At 42.3% G+C, this 18,208-nt stretch overlaps 2 protein-coding genes across 3 annotated transcripts in view; both read left to right on the top strand.

The window, feature by feature from the left end:
• LOC117961854 (hexokinase-1) overlaps positions 1-143 on the top strand; it is a 26,990-nt gene extending 26,847 nt beyond the window's left edge. For both annotated transcript variants that reach the window (XM_034900791.1, XM_034900801.1), the window contains one exon: positions 1-143. This exon is cut by the window's left edge and continues 213 nt beyond it. The gene's annotated coding sequence lies outside the window, so the exon portion shown is untranslated.
• Positions 144-2,727: 2,584 nt separating this feature from the next.
• zbtb45 (zinc finger and BTB domain containing 45) lies at positions 2,728-16,432 on the top strand. The gene is made up of 7 exons (XM_034900941.1): positions 2,728-3,019; positions 4,204-5,554; positions 5,919-6,053; positions 7,686-7,826; positions 8,690-8,960; positions 11,734-12,152; positions 16,414-16,432. Exons 2-6 carry the CDS (start codon positions 4,484-4,486, stop codon positions 12,144-12,146), a joined length of 2,031 nt encoding a protein of 676 aa, XP_034756832.1. The 5' UTR covers positions 2,728-3,019; positions 4,204-4,483; the 3' UTR covers positions 12,147-12,152; positions 16,414-16,432.
• The last annotated feature ends 1,776 nt before the right edge of the window (positions 16,433-18,208 follow it).

Below are 18,208 nucleotides of genomic sequence, written 5' to 3'. Positions count from 1 at the left end.
CCCCCCCTGCCCAGCACAGCCCAACTCCAGCTCCCCTTGGCAGCCGTGGCTCCAACTCTGCCCCAACCTGCCCCGCCCCCCCGACCTCCCCCCACAGCCAGAGAGTCATGCTGCATGAATAGGGAACTAAATATCTAAGTATTTATTTGTACTGCACCAGATGGTTTATTATTTCCACGTTTGTACATTTTCCTCAATAGCTTGTCAGTAATCTAATAAATCGAAACTCCGTAGGTGTGCAATATTTGTGTATTGCTAATTTTATTTTTATATGGAGGCAGATATATAAAATTGTATTTATAAAGCTGAGGCCACTTTGCATCCCAGAGGTCATTAACATTTTCTCACCTTAGACACAAGAAAAATGGCGGCACTTTTTATGAGATTTCCAAACGCCGCATTTAAATATAACTTACTTTCTTAAATGAAGAACGTCCTTCTCGCTGAATGGCTAAACTCATTTTTACAAGTTGACGGAGCTGATGGGATTATATTTCACTGTCACTGTGATAGATACAGTTGTTTGATTGATTCACTGGTTCAGAAAATCAGTCTCGGGGCGACCTCTAGCTCACCCAGGAAGAGGGTGCGCCCCATGTAGGCTGAGGCCCTCTGCTGCGTGTCATCCCCCATCTCTCTCCCACCTTTCCCGTCTATCCACTGTCACTATCATACAAAGGGGGAAAAGCCCCAAAAAATGATCTTTAAAAAAATACAGTCTCATTGAAAAGGGTTGAATGCAAGAGTCACGGCTGTTCCAACCATCCTTATTCATGTGCTACGTGCTCACACAATGTGCTTACCACTTTTTTGTGTAGGTCTCAATGTAACTCACATATTAAAGTGTTCTAGCATCACCATAACATGTATTCCTCCAGAGCTGAGAGGGTAGTAAAAGGCCCAAGATGAAGTGTTAGCGTGTCCTGTTGCTATTTGTGAACTACTATACTTTTTGGTGTTGTGATGAATCCCACTTCTGCTCACTGTACGTGCAAAGAATAAATGTCTATTGGGCCCCAAGAAAGGAGTGGATCCTATGAACGCTTTTGTGTGTATTTGTGGCTGAGTGTCAGTGAGTCTTACTGTAATGACCTGTAGCTTTCAATGTCCAAAGCGCTGTGGAGACTGCACGCCTTACATTAAGACAGAAGGAAAGTGTTGGCATTAAAAAAAGCTTCTTTTTTTTTTTTTTCATTTTTACATTAATATAGATTTGTGATCGACAGTGAAAAGTGAATTCATTAAATTATATTCTGTTGTGGAGTAAATCCTGGTGTCTCTTTTTCTTGCGCAACTTGTAATAGTTGTGATACACATGGGATGACACATGTTATTACAGAAAACTTAAAGGTGGGGGAACTTATCAGATACACAGGAAGAGAAAATGGGCTTCAAGTGAGGCTTAGTTCAGGGGCCACACCTTTGTGGGTGTATAGGGCCTTTTAAGATGGAAGTATTTATTGGTAATACAACCAGTCTTCTAAAGAAAAGAGGTCCTGTTTATTCTAAAGTACACCATCCGGTGTTCTCACCCCTCAATAGATTCTGTTATTTCTATGAAATGGTATTAAGTCAATAACTTACTTAATATCATGGCTGCAAATTGCACCCATGATATTATTTATAGATATAATCTAGAATCAAGCTGAGAGACATTTCAGAGCTGCGTTCTAACGATTAATCTGTTGATTATTTTCTCGATTAATCGATTAGTGGCTTGGTCTATAAGTGTTGCTCAGTGATTCCCAAATGCCCAAGATGATGTCATCAAACATCTTGTTTTGTCCACAACTCAAAGACACTCAGTTTACTGTCACAGAGAAGAAACTGGAACAATATTCCCATTCAATAAGCTGGAATCCAACGAAAACTTTTTATCCCCATAGAAAATGACTCAACACGCTGGAAAATGATTGATTTTAAATAGTTGATTAATTTAAAATGTTGACGATCAATTCATTGCTCAACGCCATTTGTCAAATATTTCTGCTAGATGTGTGCCAAAGCAGATTTTTCACGCGGGGTTTTGGTGCTCTTTATCAGCTGCAGGTGATTGTTTTTTAATCCAAAGTACAAAAGAAATGCTTCTTCGTTGCACAATTATTGAGACAATTTCTATGAGAAAATATTTACCTATTCAATCTCACGTGCTCATCATCTGGCAAAGGGGCAGTAACTGACTTGATTCCCACTAGTGTACTCGGCACTTGCAGTACAGCATTGTACTCACTTCAAATGGTCGTCCTTGAGAGTACAAGCTGGTGCTTCATCTCGCTGTGCTGAGTTCAGCAGACCTGCTGCCACTGTCACTGAAGTTGATCCACCTGGAACAGGGCTACAGAACAGAGAAGATACCTCACTGCACACATGCTCTTCTAGCCCTTAAACACACATTCACACACCCTGTGTGCACCCTGAATATTTGAACACCTGCCAAAATATCTGTCAACAATGGTTTCATTATGGACTAGTATCAATCTTAAATTCTTGCTATTGTAGGGCTACTTATCCAACACAATGCATTTATAATATTGAATTAATTCCCTCCTTCATGCTGATGCCATGAACAAAGTCCCCCATGAGTACACAGTACAGTCAAAGGCTTAGAGTTAAACAATAGGATTTATGTTTATGTGCATCATTCTTTTGTTACAGTGTTTCCTGCAGTGTGTGGGTGTGCAAAGGTGCGTTTGCTGTCTGTGTGTTTTAACGTGGGTTTGCATTTGTCCTACTTTTCAAAGCCCGTATGTACCTTTATGTGAGAGAAGTACTGCATGCACATTTGTGGATGGTTTAGCTGGCGTGAAGCAGGGTAAAACTCCACGTTCCCCATTTTTTGTACCGAGCTCTGTATGCACGCGCGGGTCTGTGGGTGTGTGTGTGTGTGTGTGTGTGTGTGTTTGTGTGCATGTGTGTTTGTTTCCAGCTCTCATCAGGTTGGGTGCGTTGTACTGGGGAGTTGCTGCTGCATCCATCTGCCTGAAACTAAAAAGCTCCCAGCTGTCACTGCACATTCCAGGTAAGTAGTCACGCTAAAACCGCATGCATTGACACGGGTTAACTACCTGGCTGTTACGTTAACGCGCTGTGTACAGAAAAAGGGTGGTAGCCCATTAGCTCGCATGCTAACTTAACTAGTTGTTTCTTGTAGAATGTGCGCTAGCTAGCTAGCTAGTAACCGAGCTATGTTAGCATTGTATTGGAGCGTGGGGGCGACCTCCGAGGGCTGCTTTTATGTTATGCTAGGCACGTTGCCAGTTACCTTTCGATATTTAACTAGTGGCGTTCGTGTTTTTGTCGATGGCGATGCTCTGTTTGCATGTAGAAATATGGACATTTCGTGCAGAATTCCGCGCTGGAGCTAAGCGGCTAATGTCAACAGCTAACGCTAGCAAACGTTAGCCTGTCACTGTTAAACTAGTCGCTTGTTGCTGGCGCTAACGTCGACTGGTCAGTAACCAATTTACTGAAATTAGCATTTAAATTTGATTAATGAGGTGTTTTAATTGTTCGGCTTCTACTTCCCGTACTATTTGTTCGTCTTTTAGCATCACTAACAGCTAAAATGATGTTTGGTGTTGCGTTACCGGCCACCCGCTGAGCAGAATAGCCAAAGAAACTGACCCGACGAGCTATTATAGACTCGCGCACCGTACGGCACGTGCTGTCCTTTCTCCAAAGCAGGTGTTCCAGATGATGCACGCGACTTAATTGATGGTTATTAGCGGCTTCTTAGTTGTCACCTTCAGACACAGCTGTGTGTGATTTCGCTCAAAAATGACTCAAATCATTGTACATAATGAATGCAACTAACGTTAATGATTGGTAGCAGTATCGTTTAATATGTTGTGTATTTATAACATGAATGTATGAATTCTAAAGTATACAAAATGTCGGAAAAATACCCATCATACCCAAAATACTCATCATAACGTTTCAGTTGGTCTGACCAGCCGTACCAAACTCAAAGATTATACATTTTCACTCATTCAAAGCAAAGAAAAGTATACTTTTTTAATTTTCGACAAGCTAGAATATGGGATTATTTGGTATTTTTGCTTCATAAATGACATAAATAAAATAGTGGACTATAAAGTTTGTTGATTGATTCATCAATTCATTGACTTATTATTTAAGCTTTTAATACTTAGTGTTTTAATGCTTAGTGTTTGATCGCCGCTGTCATTACGATTATTTCGACAGGGTGTTAAGGGAGACAGTGAAGCTGGTGGAAACAACCTCTTGACGTCGCGTCTCAGGAGAACGAAGGCAGCTTTTCTCCCTCCTAAACCCCAGCAGAGCCCCAAGCATCCGTCAGACTCATGACTGTTTGAGGGGACGAGGACCCACCGTGGCCCATGCACTGTACCCGTTTCCCTCCCTGTCCTCCTCGTCCCTCAAGCTGACGCAAAACCCCAGACACCTACCCCCTCTTCCCCACCCCCACTCCCACCCCATCCCCAGCGACTCGCCCCCTCCCGCCATGGTGTCCGGCACGGAAACCGTGCACTACATCCACCTTCACAACTCCAGCCAGTCGGTGCTGGAAGCCCTGCGCACGCAGCGGCGCGAGGGCCTCTTCTGCGATGTCACCGTGCGGATACATGACGCTTCGCTGCGCGCCCACGCCTGCGTCCTGGCAGCTGGCAGCCCCTTCTTCCAGGACAAGCTGCTGCTGGGTCACTCTGAGATCTCTGTGCCGCCGCTGGTGCCCGCCGAAACCGTGAAGCAGCTTGTGGACTTCATGTACAGCGGCTCGCTGGTGGTGCTGCAGTCGCAGGCCCTCTGCATCCTCACCGCCGCCAGCATCTTGCAAATCAAGACGGTCATCGACGAGTGCACCCAGATCATCTCTCAGAGGAAGGCAGCGGCCACGGCTGCGGCGGCGGCAGCGGCAGCCGCCGCAGCAGCAGCAGCGGCAGGAGGAGGAGGGGGAGGAGGGGGGATGCTCGGAGGAGTTCTCCCCAAACAAGAAGAGCGTGGCGTGGGAAAAGGGAGAGAGAGTGGCGGTGGTGGAGGGAGCTGTTCTGTTGGCGCAGGTGGAGGTTACGCAAACTTCCCTAACTTCATGGCTGAATGCGGTGCTAGTAACATGGGCGGGGGGTTGGGGGGGGCCAGCGACAGCGGCCCAGGCCCGATGGAGCAATCTAACGCGGTGAGTCTGATGGCACTGGGCGACATGGGCCCCGGCTCCATGTGCGGCGGCGGCGAAGGACTGGGCTCAGGAGCCGGCGCAATCCTCATGAAGCAGAGCCCCAGCTGTACTCAGGACGTCAGGTACAAGCTCCGAGACCTGTTGGCGCAGACGGCTAACGGAGCCAGCACTAGTAGCACAGGGACCCTCTCCGCGGGCTGCAGCTCCGGCGTGGCCAGCGTGGACAGCATCGGCAGGGACGGTCTCCGCGGCAACACGGCGGACCTCTCCGATGACCTGGTGGGGATGGAAAGATACAGCGAGGAGGAGGACCTGGACGGGAGAGAGCGGGGAAGAGACGGAGACAGAGACAGGGGGGCGGGCCACAGTCGCAAGCAGAGGCAGCCGCTAAGACTCCAGGTAGGGGGATAAGGGGAAGGGTTGCCATGGTTACAGCTTTAAGGCATGCAGAGCTGCAACGGTTTGCTTTTCTTTCCTTTTTCTGCTTTTCCCTCTTCTCGCACTGCATTGGCGTATATCGCTGAGATGTTTCTGCACATTGCACAATTGAAGAGGAGCTCTCGTCTCAACTTCAGCAGTAATTGCCCTGTTGATGTTCTATGGACTTCTGCTTATTTACTGTAGGTCATTAAACTTATTAGTAGCTGTTTGGAGGGGCTGTGGCCAGCTCATTTCTGCTTGTTTTCTGCTTTCTAGGGCTTGTCACTGTTGTAAATGCAATTTCTTTACAACTTAAAGTGGAAACTGATCTTATTCTCTTTAGGTGCTGGGAGGAGAAGGAGTGGTGGTGAAAGATGAAGGGGTTCAGGACCCGGATGGGACCGTCTACGCCTTGGAGGACGGGAGCCGAGACGGACAGCAGGAGGGCTCCCAGGAATCCATGGCAGGCTTTGGACAGGTGGGTGTAGCTCGGAGCTGAGCTGCAGCTATAGCAGCCAATGAAAAAAGACCCCTGATAAATGAAAGAAAATCCTAAAATGTAAGACCTTTATTAACGATGTAAAGCTTACTTTTACATTTAACATTTAACATTTTACTTTTACTTTAACATTTAAACAATTATCGGCCACCGCTTGCTGGACAAGGACGACGTTCATAGCTCAGAATGCAAATTGTGTTTTGTTTTCAAGGGCGTACTTTGGTTGAAAATGTACTTCAGAAGGAAACTTTTTAGAATCACCTCCATTGTGTAAAATGTAATCTCAGCATTTCTGTCACAAGTCCTGAAGTAAGTAGATGGAAAAACATGATGGGGCGGATTTATGCCGCAGCCTGCTGTACCCTGCAGAGTACACAAGGAACATCTGCCACACAGTCAACAGGATTCAGCTTCGCCTGTCAGTTCTCTCCAAAGTGCTGCAGAGTACGTGAAGATTGGAAATGGAATAATCCATTCACTTTAGAGGTTCATTTTTTTATGCAAAGCACTGCATATGATCATTAATTTACCCAGCACTGCTTGAAGTAATCTAATCTGTCTGTGAGCAGTATTTCAGTTGGGCTCTTTAGTTCACATGACAGGATGTGAAGCGGTTTCTTTACTTGCGTATCTACGGATACGACTATTTGGAAGCCAATTTATCATAGACCATTGCATTTGCTCTCCACTGCTGGAAGTGTAAGAAGCAAAACAGAAACAATTATACAGTCTGTGGTCTTAAAGTAACGATGTCTAATCAGATGTCATTGTCGGGATAAGCTGTCAAGCTACGTGGTGATAGCAGGTGGAAATGTTGCAAATGATTGGATTTACAGCATTTATAAGCATCTATAAGGGTCTTGATTTTATATGTGTTTAATTCAGTCAGTTAACCAAAAAAATAGACATTTTGCTCTGTTTTTGAGAGTGGCTTTTCCAATGAAACTCCAGTAAATAAACCAAATAATAATGCAGATCCAATTGCATATATTGCAAATGAGATTTGAGTTCATATTGCCTTCTGCTCGTGTCTCGACAAACAAAAAGTTTGACTGATCCTGTACGTTAGACAAGCTCCACCCGTGCCGGTATTTCCATACATCAACTGTGATCTCACTGCTGTTTTGACACAGCAATGTAGCTCGTCCGGTTTGACCGAACTGTGCAAGTTGATCTTTCCAGAGTCTGCATGCATGCGTTTGGAGGATGGGGGTTTGAAATAGGCTGTAAATGCAACATTGATGTGGTCTGTACATGAAAGGAGACACAGTGGAATACTAGGAAAGTGTAGTTAAGAGTTTGTTTCTTTTCGCACACATTCAGAAAAGAAGCAAATAGGCAAGCAAGTTCGACACCCATGTACTGTAGGTACGTATAGGTGCAGTGTCCTCCTCAAAGATAATATATACTTCATTAGGAGACCCTGAGAGTTCATAGTGTTTTCTTAAAAGATTTATTAAACAGGAGGGGTTTTAGTTTTATTTTTGCAACAATCCTTGAAACTGCTGCCAAAACATAATCAGTCCGATTTCTTCTTTTGAGTTTTGAGAGGTGTGTGCTGGGATCTTTAATTGTGCCTGTGTGTGTGTGTGTGTGTGTGTGTCTTTTCAGGATTTCTACGACGAGCAGGGGGTGTTTTCGGAGAGCTTCTGGCCCCAGAGTGAGCCTCCGCAGGCCATGGCTTTCAACCCCAGAGGGAGGGTCAACAAGCCTCTGACTCCGCCTCCAACCACGCAGTCCATCAACAACCAGGTCCGTGTGCTCAGTGGCTCATATCATACGCCGTGATTACATTTAAGCTGTACTCCAATATCAAAAATGTTTCTAAGAACTGGTTATAGAGTTCAGAGGTTGGCACAGTTACAGAGTGTGTTACAGTTACACAGACGCCACAACCCTATCTGCCCCGCTAGTTTCTCGCTGTAAACTATCGTAGATAAATCATGTCTCCTCCAGAGTGCTGAAACTTAAAAGAACCGTCTTTTAACTAATAATTAAATCAAAATCCAAGCACACTCAACAATCTCTCGGGCTCAAAAATCTATGAAATTATGATCAGTTTTAGTTTGAGGGATATGTTTTCCAGGCCCCGGCCTCCACAGTTTGATTGACAGATGTGTGACTTTGCTTGTGAAAATACAAGCGAGGGTTTGCATTTGCAGTTTTGTAGAAGAGACACATGTGGAAAGGTAGATGTAAACGGAGTCACTGCCATGTAGTTATCAACCTCGTACAATATTCATTAGTAACGAAATAGCAAAGCTTTTGTATGTGGAAAATGCAGACTGTGTGTGTGTGTGTGTGTGCCGAAACTTTAAAATATGAACTTATCTTTTGCACCAGACTTTTAAGTTATGTCATCATTACTGAAGATGTGGTAAAGAAATACAATGCAATCCCAGACTATCATTTTCCTTAAATATGTTCAATGATTTTCAAAAATCAATAAAATCAACAAAGAGCAAAACAGTACAGCGCAACAAAAAGCATATCCCTAAAATGACTCCTCATCTATAGATCTATAAAAACAAAGAAGGAAATATTCAAACCTGTTCAGCAGATTATCACTTTTATTCTAGTAATGGAAAGAGATTTCGTTTTGTTTTCGTCCTCAGCTTCTCTTCCAGTACCCAGTGAGCCAGTCGCAGCCAGCGCCGTTCTATGTGGGCGGGCCCATGGGTGGGATCGACAGCATGGCGGGGACTGAGCCTCAGCAGGCCCCGCCTCCTGCGCCCATGACCCCGGCCCCGCCTCCCTCCACCTCCTCCTGCTCTGCAGGCCCCTCCCCTTCCTCCCAGGGATCTGAGACCTCATTCGACTGCACACACTGTGGCAAATCTTTACGTTCCAGGAAGAACTACAGCAAGCACATGTTCATCCACTCCGGTAAGACACGTCTCCTCCACCTTCTTATTTCTTTATTTTCTAATAATATCTTCTATGAATCAAATCACATGGAAAACATGTCCGTTGGGTTCACCATCCAGTTGGGTCAGCCCAGTGTCCTTTTAGAGAGACTCTCTTTCAATGGAGCCTGAGCGGAACTTACAGTCTTAGAAAAAATAATAATAATAATTTAAGAATTTGGTTTTATATTTTCCGATTGACTTTGCTGAATCGAGACATGGTCTTTCAAGAGAGAGCCGCGATGCATCTGAGGATAGTTTTTTTTAGTTTTTTTACCCCAGCTCTATTGTTTGCAGTGACAAAAATAGAGACTACCATAGAAAATGATCATCAACTCTGCCTTTCTGTCCATTGTTTGGGTTTTACGGCACATTTACTCTCTGTTTTGAATCAGTCGTTTCTTATCAAACCCTGTTATGGGACAGCGGCAAACGGCAGACAGACAGAGTTAGCTTAAACTGGAATATCTAGCATCTAGATATTCTCAGGTGGTGGTGGTGGTGCTGGTGGAGACCAAACATGAGCTTAAATTGGGGAGTGAATATTACACTCTCATCAGGTGGACACAATGTGGACTCCAAATTAATAAGTGATGGTCGGGCCGAGCATTTTAAACTTGCAGGGAAGGTGTCCAAAGCACAATAAAAGATTTTGTATAAGATGTGACATTGTGACCGAGCTTTGAACTGGCAATCTACGGGTCCTAAGGCAAACACTGATCTCAGTGAGCAATTGTCCAGTTGATGACTCCTACAGCTGTTGAGGTTTTGTTTTATTGAGTCAGCCCGGGTTGACTCAATAACAGGATTTTCCTACAGTACATTGCAACTGGACTGATTGTTAATCAGAATCAGGTGTGTTAACGCAGGGCGGTTGTCCACAGCACAATGCCTGATTAGATACATCCATGATCATCCTGCGCTGCTAGACTCAGAACCATTGAGGCCTTAGGCTGTTTCAGATCTCAGGGAACGATCATCTGGGTTCTGTCATACAGACTGTCTAACGTATAGTAGACAAGAAGCAGGCCTGCATTAAAATGCAGTATTTTACCTGCTTTAAAAAAACATATATTTACAAGAAAATTCTGCGAATTTGGGTACTTGGTTAAGACAACATAGAAAACCTGTAATTTATTTTAACAAGGATTAATAAATGCCAAACTCTTGTTAACAGATTGACACAATTAAAAATATTTAAAAGATTCACTTTTTGAGATAAAATTCTGAAATTTTGCACACCTAATGTACTGTGTTCTTTGGATTATGTGAACATTTCCATGAACATCAAAGATGTAAGTTGCAAAAAATTGGTGTCAATTGAAACAAAAAAGTGGGAGGAGATAAGTTTAAGAAGTTTTGCCTTTTTTGTAATGGTCTCCATAGTTGCTACAAGGTAAAAGCAGATTGCAGTTTCTGCTCTAACAAAACTGATTTGGTATGAATTTTAAAGGCTGTTGTTGCGTCACCACAAGGACAATTAGCACACAAATCACACTGATTGCATTTGGCATAGGACTGGACTTGTGTGCAAAGTTTGGTAAGTTTTCGTGCATGGGAACATGCATTTTTTAGGAAGAAGAATTCAATTATATTTTTTAAAGTCTTTTTTTAAAGAACTTTTTAAACCGAGAGTCAAATTGTTGCTCTAAGTTCTCTGAATTTTCCATTTGGGTTTATGCTCTAAATCTATTTTTAAGTTATTTCATACAAATTAAATGTGTTTTGGTTTGTTTGATTTTGTTTTGTTTTTTCTTTTTGTTAGTTTTTTTTGATTTTATTGTTTGTTTGGTGTAGTTTAGTTTTTACATAATAACATAAATTGTTTTTTAAATTGTTAAATGATATTGTTTTTATGGTGATCGCCACTTATTAAGCCCCTTGGAGGGTTTTTCGGCAGTCATCCGTCACATGTTTTTGTGTAATATATAATACTGTCTTAATGTTTTTGTAGTGAAAATAAAATAATCAATCAATCAATCAATCAATCAATCAATTATATAGGCTTCGCTGCTCGGCCCCTAATGATATGTCGAGTGTGTGCATGTAAAAAATAAACTCCTCACTGCTGCTTTAATTCTCACATCATCAGTCTGCAGCGTTGAACCTTGAGCTTCTGTGTAGGTGGATGCACATATCTCAGGATGCTGCATAGCTTCATATATCCTCCAGTGGAATTCATTAGTGATAATGTGGAGGATCCGCTCTGAATACATCTACCTGAACAATGAGCAAAAACTGTAATCCAAACTCTTATAAAACCATATCAATATTTACTTTCTTATTTTAATTCTAAAGCAGCTTACATTACTGTATTTATCTGAATTTCAATGTCTGTGGTGGTCTAAAAACTGTCAGAGGAGGAACAATGTGTAGATATTGGATACAAATAGTGCTAGCCTAAATGAAAAATATTGGCATTCAAAAGCATATAGCAGTTGGGTTCTACTTTACTCTTTGTAAGTAAGTTTACACATTATAGAAATGGTATATGACAAATGTAATAAAAGATTAGATATGAAATCAAATGGATGTTAAATGCAATGGAATGTGTTCCATTGCCAAAGTCTTTAAGACAACAAAATCCTCAGTAATTAGTTAGATTTCAGGTACAGTTTGGTAAAAATCATTCATAATTGATTCAGTTCAAGTACTTTACCCAACCAAGAAAAACAGCAAAATGATTTAGATGAACGTGTTGTGTGTCTATGTATATACTCTACGAATCTGTCTGTGCATACTTGTGCCTCTAGGTCAGAAACCTCATCAGTGCTCCATCTGCTGGCGCTCCTTCTCCCTGCGCGACTACCTCCTCAAACACATGGTGGTGCACACCGGCGTCAGGGCTTTCCAGTGCTCCATGTGTGGCAAGCGCTTCACCCAGAAAAGCTCCCTCAATGTGCACATGCGCACCCACCGTGCCGAGCGCACCTTCCAGTGCAACGTGTGCCACCGGGCCTTCACCCACCGCACCTTGCTGGAGCGCCACGCCCTGCAGCACGCCCACCACGCACCCCAGGGCCAAGGCCAGGGGCGTGGAGCCGACATGACCTCACCTACCAAGCACAGTCCTCCGGCTCTGGGAGGGCCCTCAGGTATGGCTGGCGCGGCTGGCATGGTCAGCAGCATGGCAAACATGCCCAGCCACGGAGGTTCCTCCACCTAAAGAGAGACGGGGACGGGGAGAGACGGGGGGGTGGGGGAGGTCGTCAGTGAGCCCATTCCCCGAACCAACACTTATTTGGTCCTAACAGCCTTGTTGACCACTTTTTCTGGTGGGAACAGCACTTAAAGGTTCCTATTGTTTTAGCTTATCAACACCATCGATCAGGGTTCCTTCACAGGGCTGGGAAGCCGTTTGGAAGTTTAAAAATGATGTACAATTCAAAATGTACCCCAAGAACCCCGTCTTAAGTAGATGGAGTCTTACTGTCGTTTCCTGTTTGGTGACATTTGTTGTGACCTTGTTGAACAGCCATCCTGATTCCAGGCAAAATGTTCTTGTTTTAGTAGAAGCGAGAATGTGTAGGAACCCTGTTTCAAAGACACCAGAGAGTCACCAAAGAGGTTAGGAATGCAGAGCGGGTTTGGGAGTAGGCGAGGGGAGTCGTAGGGTTTCTATGTGGAGGGAATGGGGGGGTATTGGGGTAACATGGAGATGCAAGTTAGGGGAAATACGGGGAAGGAAGGTTTAGTGGGGAGGGGTGTTGCAGGGTTTCATTCCCTCTCAATTCATTTAATTCAAGTTGAAAATTGGAGTTCATTAAGTCCTGTTCACATCTTTAAGTGCGTAAAATCAAATATAGTGAAGCACTTTGTTTATCCCAAGATCTCAGCAAAGTGGCTGAGGAAAATAACCACTTGATTTTAAAAACTATGGAAAGAAGAGTCGGGTTGTAACAAAAGACTGCATTTCTGTTTTAAAGGCCCCATGACATGCTGCTTTTTGAATGCTTTTATATAGACCTTATTGGTCCCTAATACTGTATCTGAAGTCTCTTTCCCAAAATTCTGCCTTGATGCAGAACTACAGCCACTAGAGCCAGTCCCACAATGAGCTTTCCTTAGTATGTGCCATTTCTGGGTCTGTAGACCTCATATTAATGTTAAAAAAAAACTCATAAAGGGACATTTTCATGCCATGGGACCTTCAAAGCTATAGTATATAGCTATAGTGGAGTTTGTCGCCCCCATGAGGAATTGTAAGTTATGACGTAAAACCTGTCGGCGCATCCGCATGATAAAAGCCTTCCGTGACGTCAGGTTTTTCAGTATGAAATGGTCTCAGCTAAAGTGAAATGTGTGTTTCCTGTCTGTTTGTGGCTTAAAACACACTTTCAAATTCTCTAAAAAGGAAAAGTTGCTCCCCATTCAGTTTCAACAACCTTTAAGAGCCTCATAGCTGAACAGGTTTTCCCATATTTTTTTAATTTTAAAAAAGTACTCACTGAATTTACTGAATTGATGGTGAATGACGCCCGGAGCTATGCATGAGCAAACCAGGGTGACAAAGAAGGTTGTTGGGGAATAATCCGATGAGGAAGTAGTCCGAGCGGAGTGAGACTACAGCAGGGACGGGAGGGGACGGGAGGGGAGGGGAGGGGAGGGTGGGACGGAGGAAGAACAGAGGGAAGTGGAGGAGAAGGCGTAGTAATGCACAGCAGCATGAATGAAATTCCCCATCATCCATCAGACAGCTTTGTAACATTTTCCACAGGCGCCACTGGTCGGCCCCAGGATCATATACCTCGAACCAGGACGGGCCCCCGGCGGCTCGGAGGGACACTATTTTCTATTTTGAAATGTTTGGGAAGCATTTCAGCATGTTTTACACACACACACACACACACACACAGACATAAACACACCTACATACACACACCTACAATTACCTCGGTGGTCCAAAGACAGGCATTATGCTTCACATCTTTAAAGCTGCATCAAGCGAAGGAGCAGTGAAAACTAAAGCTACAACAGATCGGTTTACTTTTTCCTGAAAACTTACTAAAGTCCTTCTATGTAAAAGTACTATACATCGCTATGATGCTCAGTTTATTCGTTGATCATGTGATTCTTTGATGCAGATATAAGGCAGAACGTTTAAAAAAAATAAAAACAAAAAAAATACAAACTTTTAAAGTGAAAGAGCCATTCAGAGGAAGTTAAACATTGAATTACTATGACAGATCAATGAGTTTTATCAGGATTTTTAATGAGTGTTTGTGTCTTTTGGGGCTCTGGTTAATAATAAATGGGGATTGTTTGTTGCTTAAAAAAAAACAATGGAAGCTTTTTTTGCAGCACTAGTTAAAAAAACAACCACCTTTTAATGGTTTAGTATAACTAAATTAATCATAAACATGTACAATCACCCCTACAGGTTCTGACAAAGTCAAACTCGTGATGATGTTAATTATCACCATAATATTTATTACAATTTGATCTCTATGCACAATTAAGTTTGCACATCATATAACTTAGACCTAGATGTTATTGTCCCCGAAAGTATTTGGCCTAATATTGTTTTTGTTCCCCTTTTTTATTTTATTTTTATTTTTACCTGAAAGGTGATCTTAAAAAGACCTCATGTGTCCCTGCTTTTTGCTTATTTTTCTTCATGTTTGTCAGTCGGCGTGTTATGTGATATTCAGTAGATTCCTTAAGCTTTGTAAGAGCCTTCTAATTGACAGGATTTCACAAGTGGACCTCACTTAACAAGGGAGACTTTTTTTTTATTTTTTTTGCGAGGGATGAGATAATTTGACTTAAATATCACTTGAACCCAAAGCATGTTTTCATTTAAATGAGTGGAGCAGACGCAGATTGAAATCCTTTCCGTCTGGACTTCACTATAAATATTGACATTCAATGTCCCGTTTAAATGTGGAAAAACTGCTTATTTACACGCAGCGGGCTCGGCAGCGTGAGTTCATCGGCCTCTGAACATTACGAGTTAATTTGCAGACTCTGAAGTACTTTTTGTCCGCACTGTGGATGAACTGAGATTAAAATAAGAGTGTAAGAGAAGCTGGACTAGAAGTCCTCCAACTCACTGTTGGTTATAAGCTATATATGAAACTTAACGCCAAACATTTGGTGCTTTTCTTTTGTGTGTGTGTGTGTGTGTGTGTGGAGGGGGGGGGGGATATTTACCTCATTCACCAGTTGCCAACACCATGCTGTGGTCTGGGTCTGGTAAATAAGCAGTGTTGAGCTGTTCCAGAGGTTGGATCCATCCTCTGCAGTGGAAGTGGTTTTGGTGCATCTTGTCTGAGGCGGACCCTTGTACAGTACTGTAATGTGTGTGCTTCGAAGCCATGTCAGCGCATTGTAACGTACGGTGTTATGCCTTTTTTTTTTTTTTTTTTTGGAAGGGGAGTTGGCAATTGTTTTTTTCTACATTAATATTTCTTTCTCAGAGGTTAAATATGTCAGAAGAAGAAACTGTCATTTTATAATGAGGAGGGGGGGGGGGCGGGTGGGGGAATCACTTGTCATCGTAAAAAAAGACTTTTTATGTATAAAAAGACTAAAGGCATGATTTAAACTTTTTTCTGAGAACTTAGATGTCGTACTCGATGAATTAACTGAATTTTAAAGATGAGTGATTTCAAAGATTTCTTTCTCCAAATAAAAACTCTTCTATGGCTCCAGGCCAGCTGCTCGTCACCGAGGTCAATTCTTTTCCATCATGTGTGTCAAATATTTCAAGTTTGCATCTAAGGTTTGTTAAGACTCTGTGTCTTGTTTGTTATTTGATCAGATTATGCCTGATAAAAACGTAGTTATCATTGGTTGTTTGTGTTAAACATCGGTGGAAGAGGAATTCAAATGTACTTTGCTTAAAAGTAGCTCTACCAAATTGTAAAGATACGCTAATAAAAGTGAATTATTGGCAATTTTAACATAATTATTTTGAAAGATACAATATGAAACCTTTACAAGGCCACTCTCACAAGCTGCTAAAACTCATTGGGTGTACTTTAAAATGGGAAAACTAGTTTTAACTCCAGTTCCGCAAACTTAATACCAAAATTGATGAATAGTTTCTACGTTCCTGCAGCCGTGCTCTAGTTCCTCTGTTGGTATTCATTGCTCAACTCAAAAGTTCTCTTAGGGGTTCCGTTATCTCCGCCATCCCTCAAACTCCCGACAAATGTGTCATCTACTGCAGTGGTTCCCAAACTTTTTCAGCTCAAGACCCAAAAGAGAAACTCTGTGTCTCCCCTGGACCCAAATTTACAAAAATGCACCATGAATCATTGTAACATCTACACTTTTAAACTGTGGACAAAAGACAGAACAAACCATGAATTTAAATGTATATGAAGTATATTTATTCCATTATAAAAGTAAACAACAACAGAAAAGGTCTCTATTCTCCTTTCTGTGTCTCACCCCTTTCTCAACTCATTTTCTCCTAGGATAAGAGAAGAGAGAGAGAGAGAGAGAAAAAAAAAACCAAAATATCTGAGCTGAACACACCAGTGGAGCCAAAAAGAACGCTCATTCCCCTAAGATTGAAATGCATTTTACTGCCAATTGGCGACCCAATAAAACGGGTCTGCGACCCATTTTGGGTCCGACCCTAAGTTTGGGAAACATTGATCTACAGTGTAGAAGCTGTATGTTCTTGAAGGCCCATAGATAATCTGCTCTAGCATTTTTTTTTCTGTTACCCTGCAGCTCGGGCCTTTGAAGGTTCTGGCTGCTCGTGGCTGAACTCTGTCCAGAAGGCATCTGTTACTCAACAACATCTGTTCCTGTTACTCTCTTTCTCCCAGCATGCCGAGGGACACACTGGCTCTCCCAAGGGTGGCCTTTTGTGTGCGCCATTGTCAATTCCATCATTGTCTGCTGAAGTCTGTTCCCATAATGCCACAGGGTTATAAACCCCTTCAGAGGCCAACTTTAGCGGACTAATGATTTACAGTTATTTGTGTCTAAACACAATCAGCGTCTTTATGGGGCAATTAAGACAGAAAACTGAGGGGACTTTAACGAGGTAATGGTGGAAATATCTAAATGTACGTCAATATGAAGTTCTCTCTCTTATATAAAGTGTTGTCATCACATATGACAACACTTTAGTGCATTAAAAGAAAAAGCTTCAGATAACAGAGAGGGTGAAAAGAGCCACTAAAGAAGCTTTTGCTGGAAACAGGAAGGGTGGAAAACTAAAGCCCAGAGGGTTGGATGTCCAGGAGGCGTTACTCTACATTGATCTGAATTTTGGAGCCATGAATTACCTGACTTGTTCTTTAGGAGGAGAAATAGGAGCGGTAAATCTAGCGTACGGACATTGTTTTTTATGAATAGGCCCCCTCTCCCGTCTCCAGGGAGAAACTTTCAACTTCTGGCAGTAGCCAGCAGTGTCTGCATAGAAAAGCCCACTATGGGGTCGCCAGGGGAAGACAACAGATGTTACTGATTAACTCTGCTCACAGACCCCTAAAGAAGTGGTTTTCACAGGGACAAAACAAAAGTTGGACGCAATTAAAATTTCAAGTTTAGCAATATTTATTTGGAAAAATAGTCTTGGCTAATTCCTTCATTCAAAAACGGTAAAGGAGACGGTAACATAACAATTTGTACAGTACAATCCCTCTTAAATAACATTTTCTTAAAAAAAAAAAAAAAATTAAAAAAAAAAAGTCCCATTGACCTGAAGTGCCTTTGCAAATATCGTTTAAAAAAGCAACTTAAATAATCATAACAAACATCACAAATATACAATACAAAATAAAAATAACACGAAATCATTAAATTAACTTAAATTAAATCATAATTTTAAATGGTAATATTTTTCAGTTTTTTTTCTTCTTTATTTTACAAAAGGATAATCTGTATCAAAAAAGCAATTTTTTTTTTTCTTTTTTTTTTAAATCAAGACAGAGTTTCCACGTCCCAAATAGGAAAAAAAAAAAAAAAAAAAAAAAAAGTGAACCACAATATGTCACAAATGGTTTGGAAAGGACTTCGGAGGAAGAAAACGCACTTCAGTTGAACACAGTGATCAATACATACAGTCTTCTCAGGAGGAGCGATGGGTGCACAGCCCACGTGAACAGCCTCGTGAAGAACAGGCCAGTATGGCCAAACATCCACCGTTTGATGCAGTTCCTGCGCTCAGCAACGGCGTGTGGGTTAGAGAAAAGGCTCGGGTGCAAATGTTGCAAAAACAAGAAAATCGTAGAGCGACGGTGTCCGTTTTTGATGTGTTTTGTT

The sequence above is a fragment of the Etheostoma cragini genome, chromosome 2, assembly GCF_013103735.1.
Source record: "Etheostoma cragini isolate CJK2018 chromosome 2, CSU_Ecrag_1.0, whole genome shotgun sequence".
NCBI classification, from domain to species: Eukaryota; Metazoa; Chordata; class Actinopteri; order Perciformes; family Percidae; genus Etheostoma; species Etheostoma cragini.
The sequence above is the reverse complement of the archived record's forward strand: the minus strand, read 5'-3'. Positions and strand labels throughout refer to the sequence as shown.

Bases quoted from the DNA above. Each gene is read 5' to 3' on its own strand.
- zbtb45 (XM_034900941.1), top strand. From the start codon at position 4,484: ATGGTGTCCGGCACGGAAACCGTGCACTACATCCACCTTCACAACTCC. The intron at 5,555-5,918 runs GTAGGGGGATAA...TATTCTCTTTAG, and splicing joins GGCAGCCGCTAAGACTCCAG to GTGCTGGGAGGAGAAGGAGT. The intron at 8,961-11,733 runs GTAAGACACGTC...TTGTGCCTCTAG, and splicing joins GCACATGTTCATCCACTCCG to GTCAGAAACCTCATCAGTGC.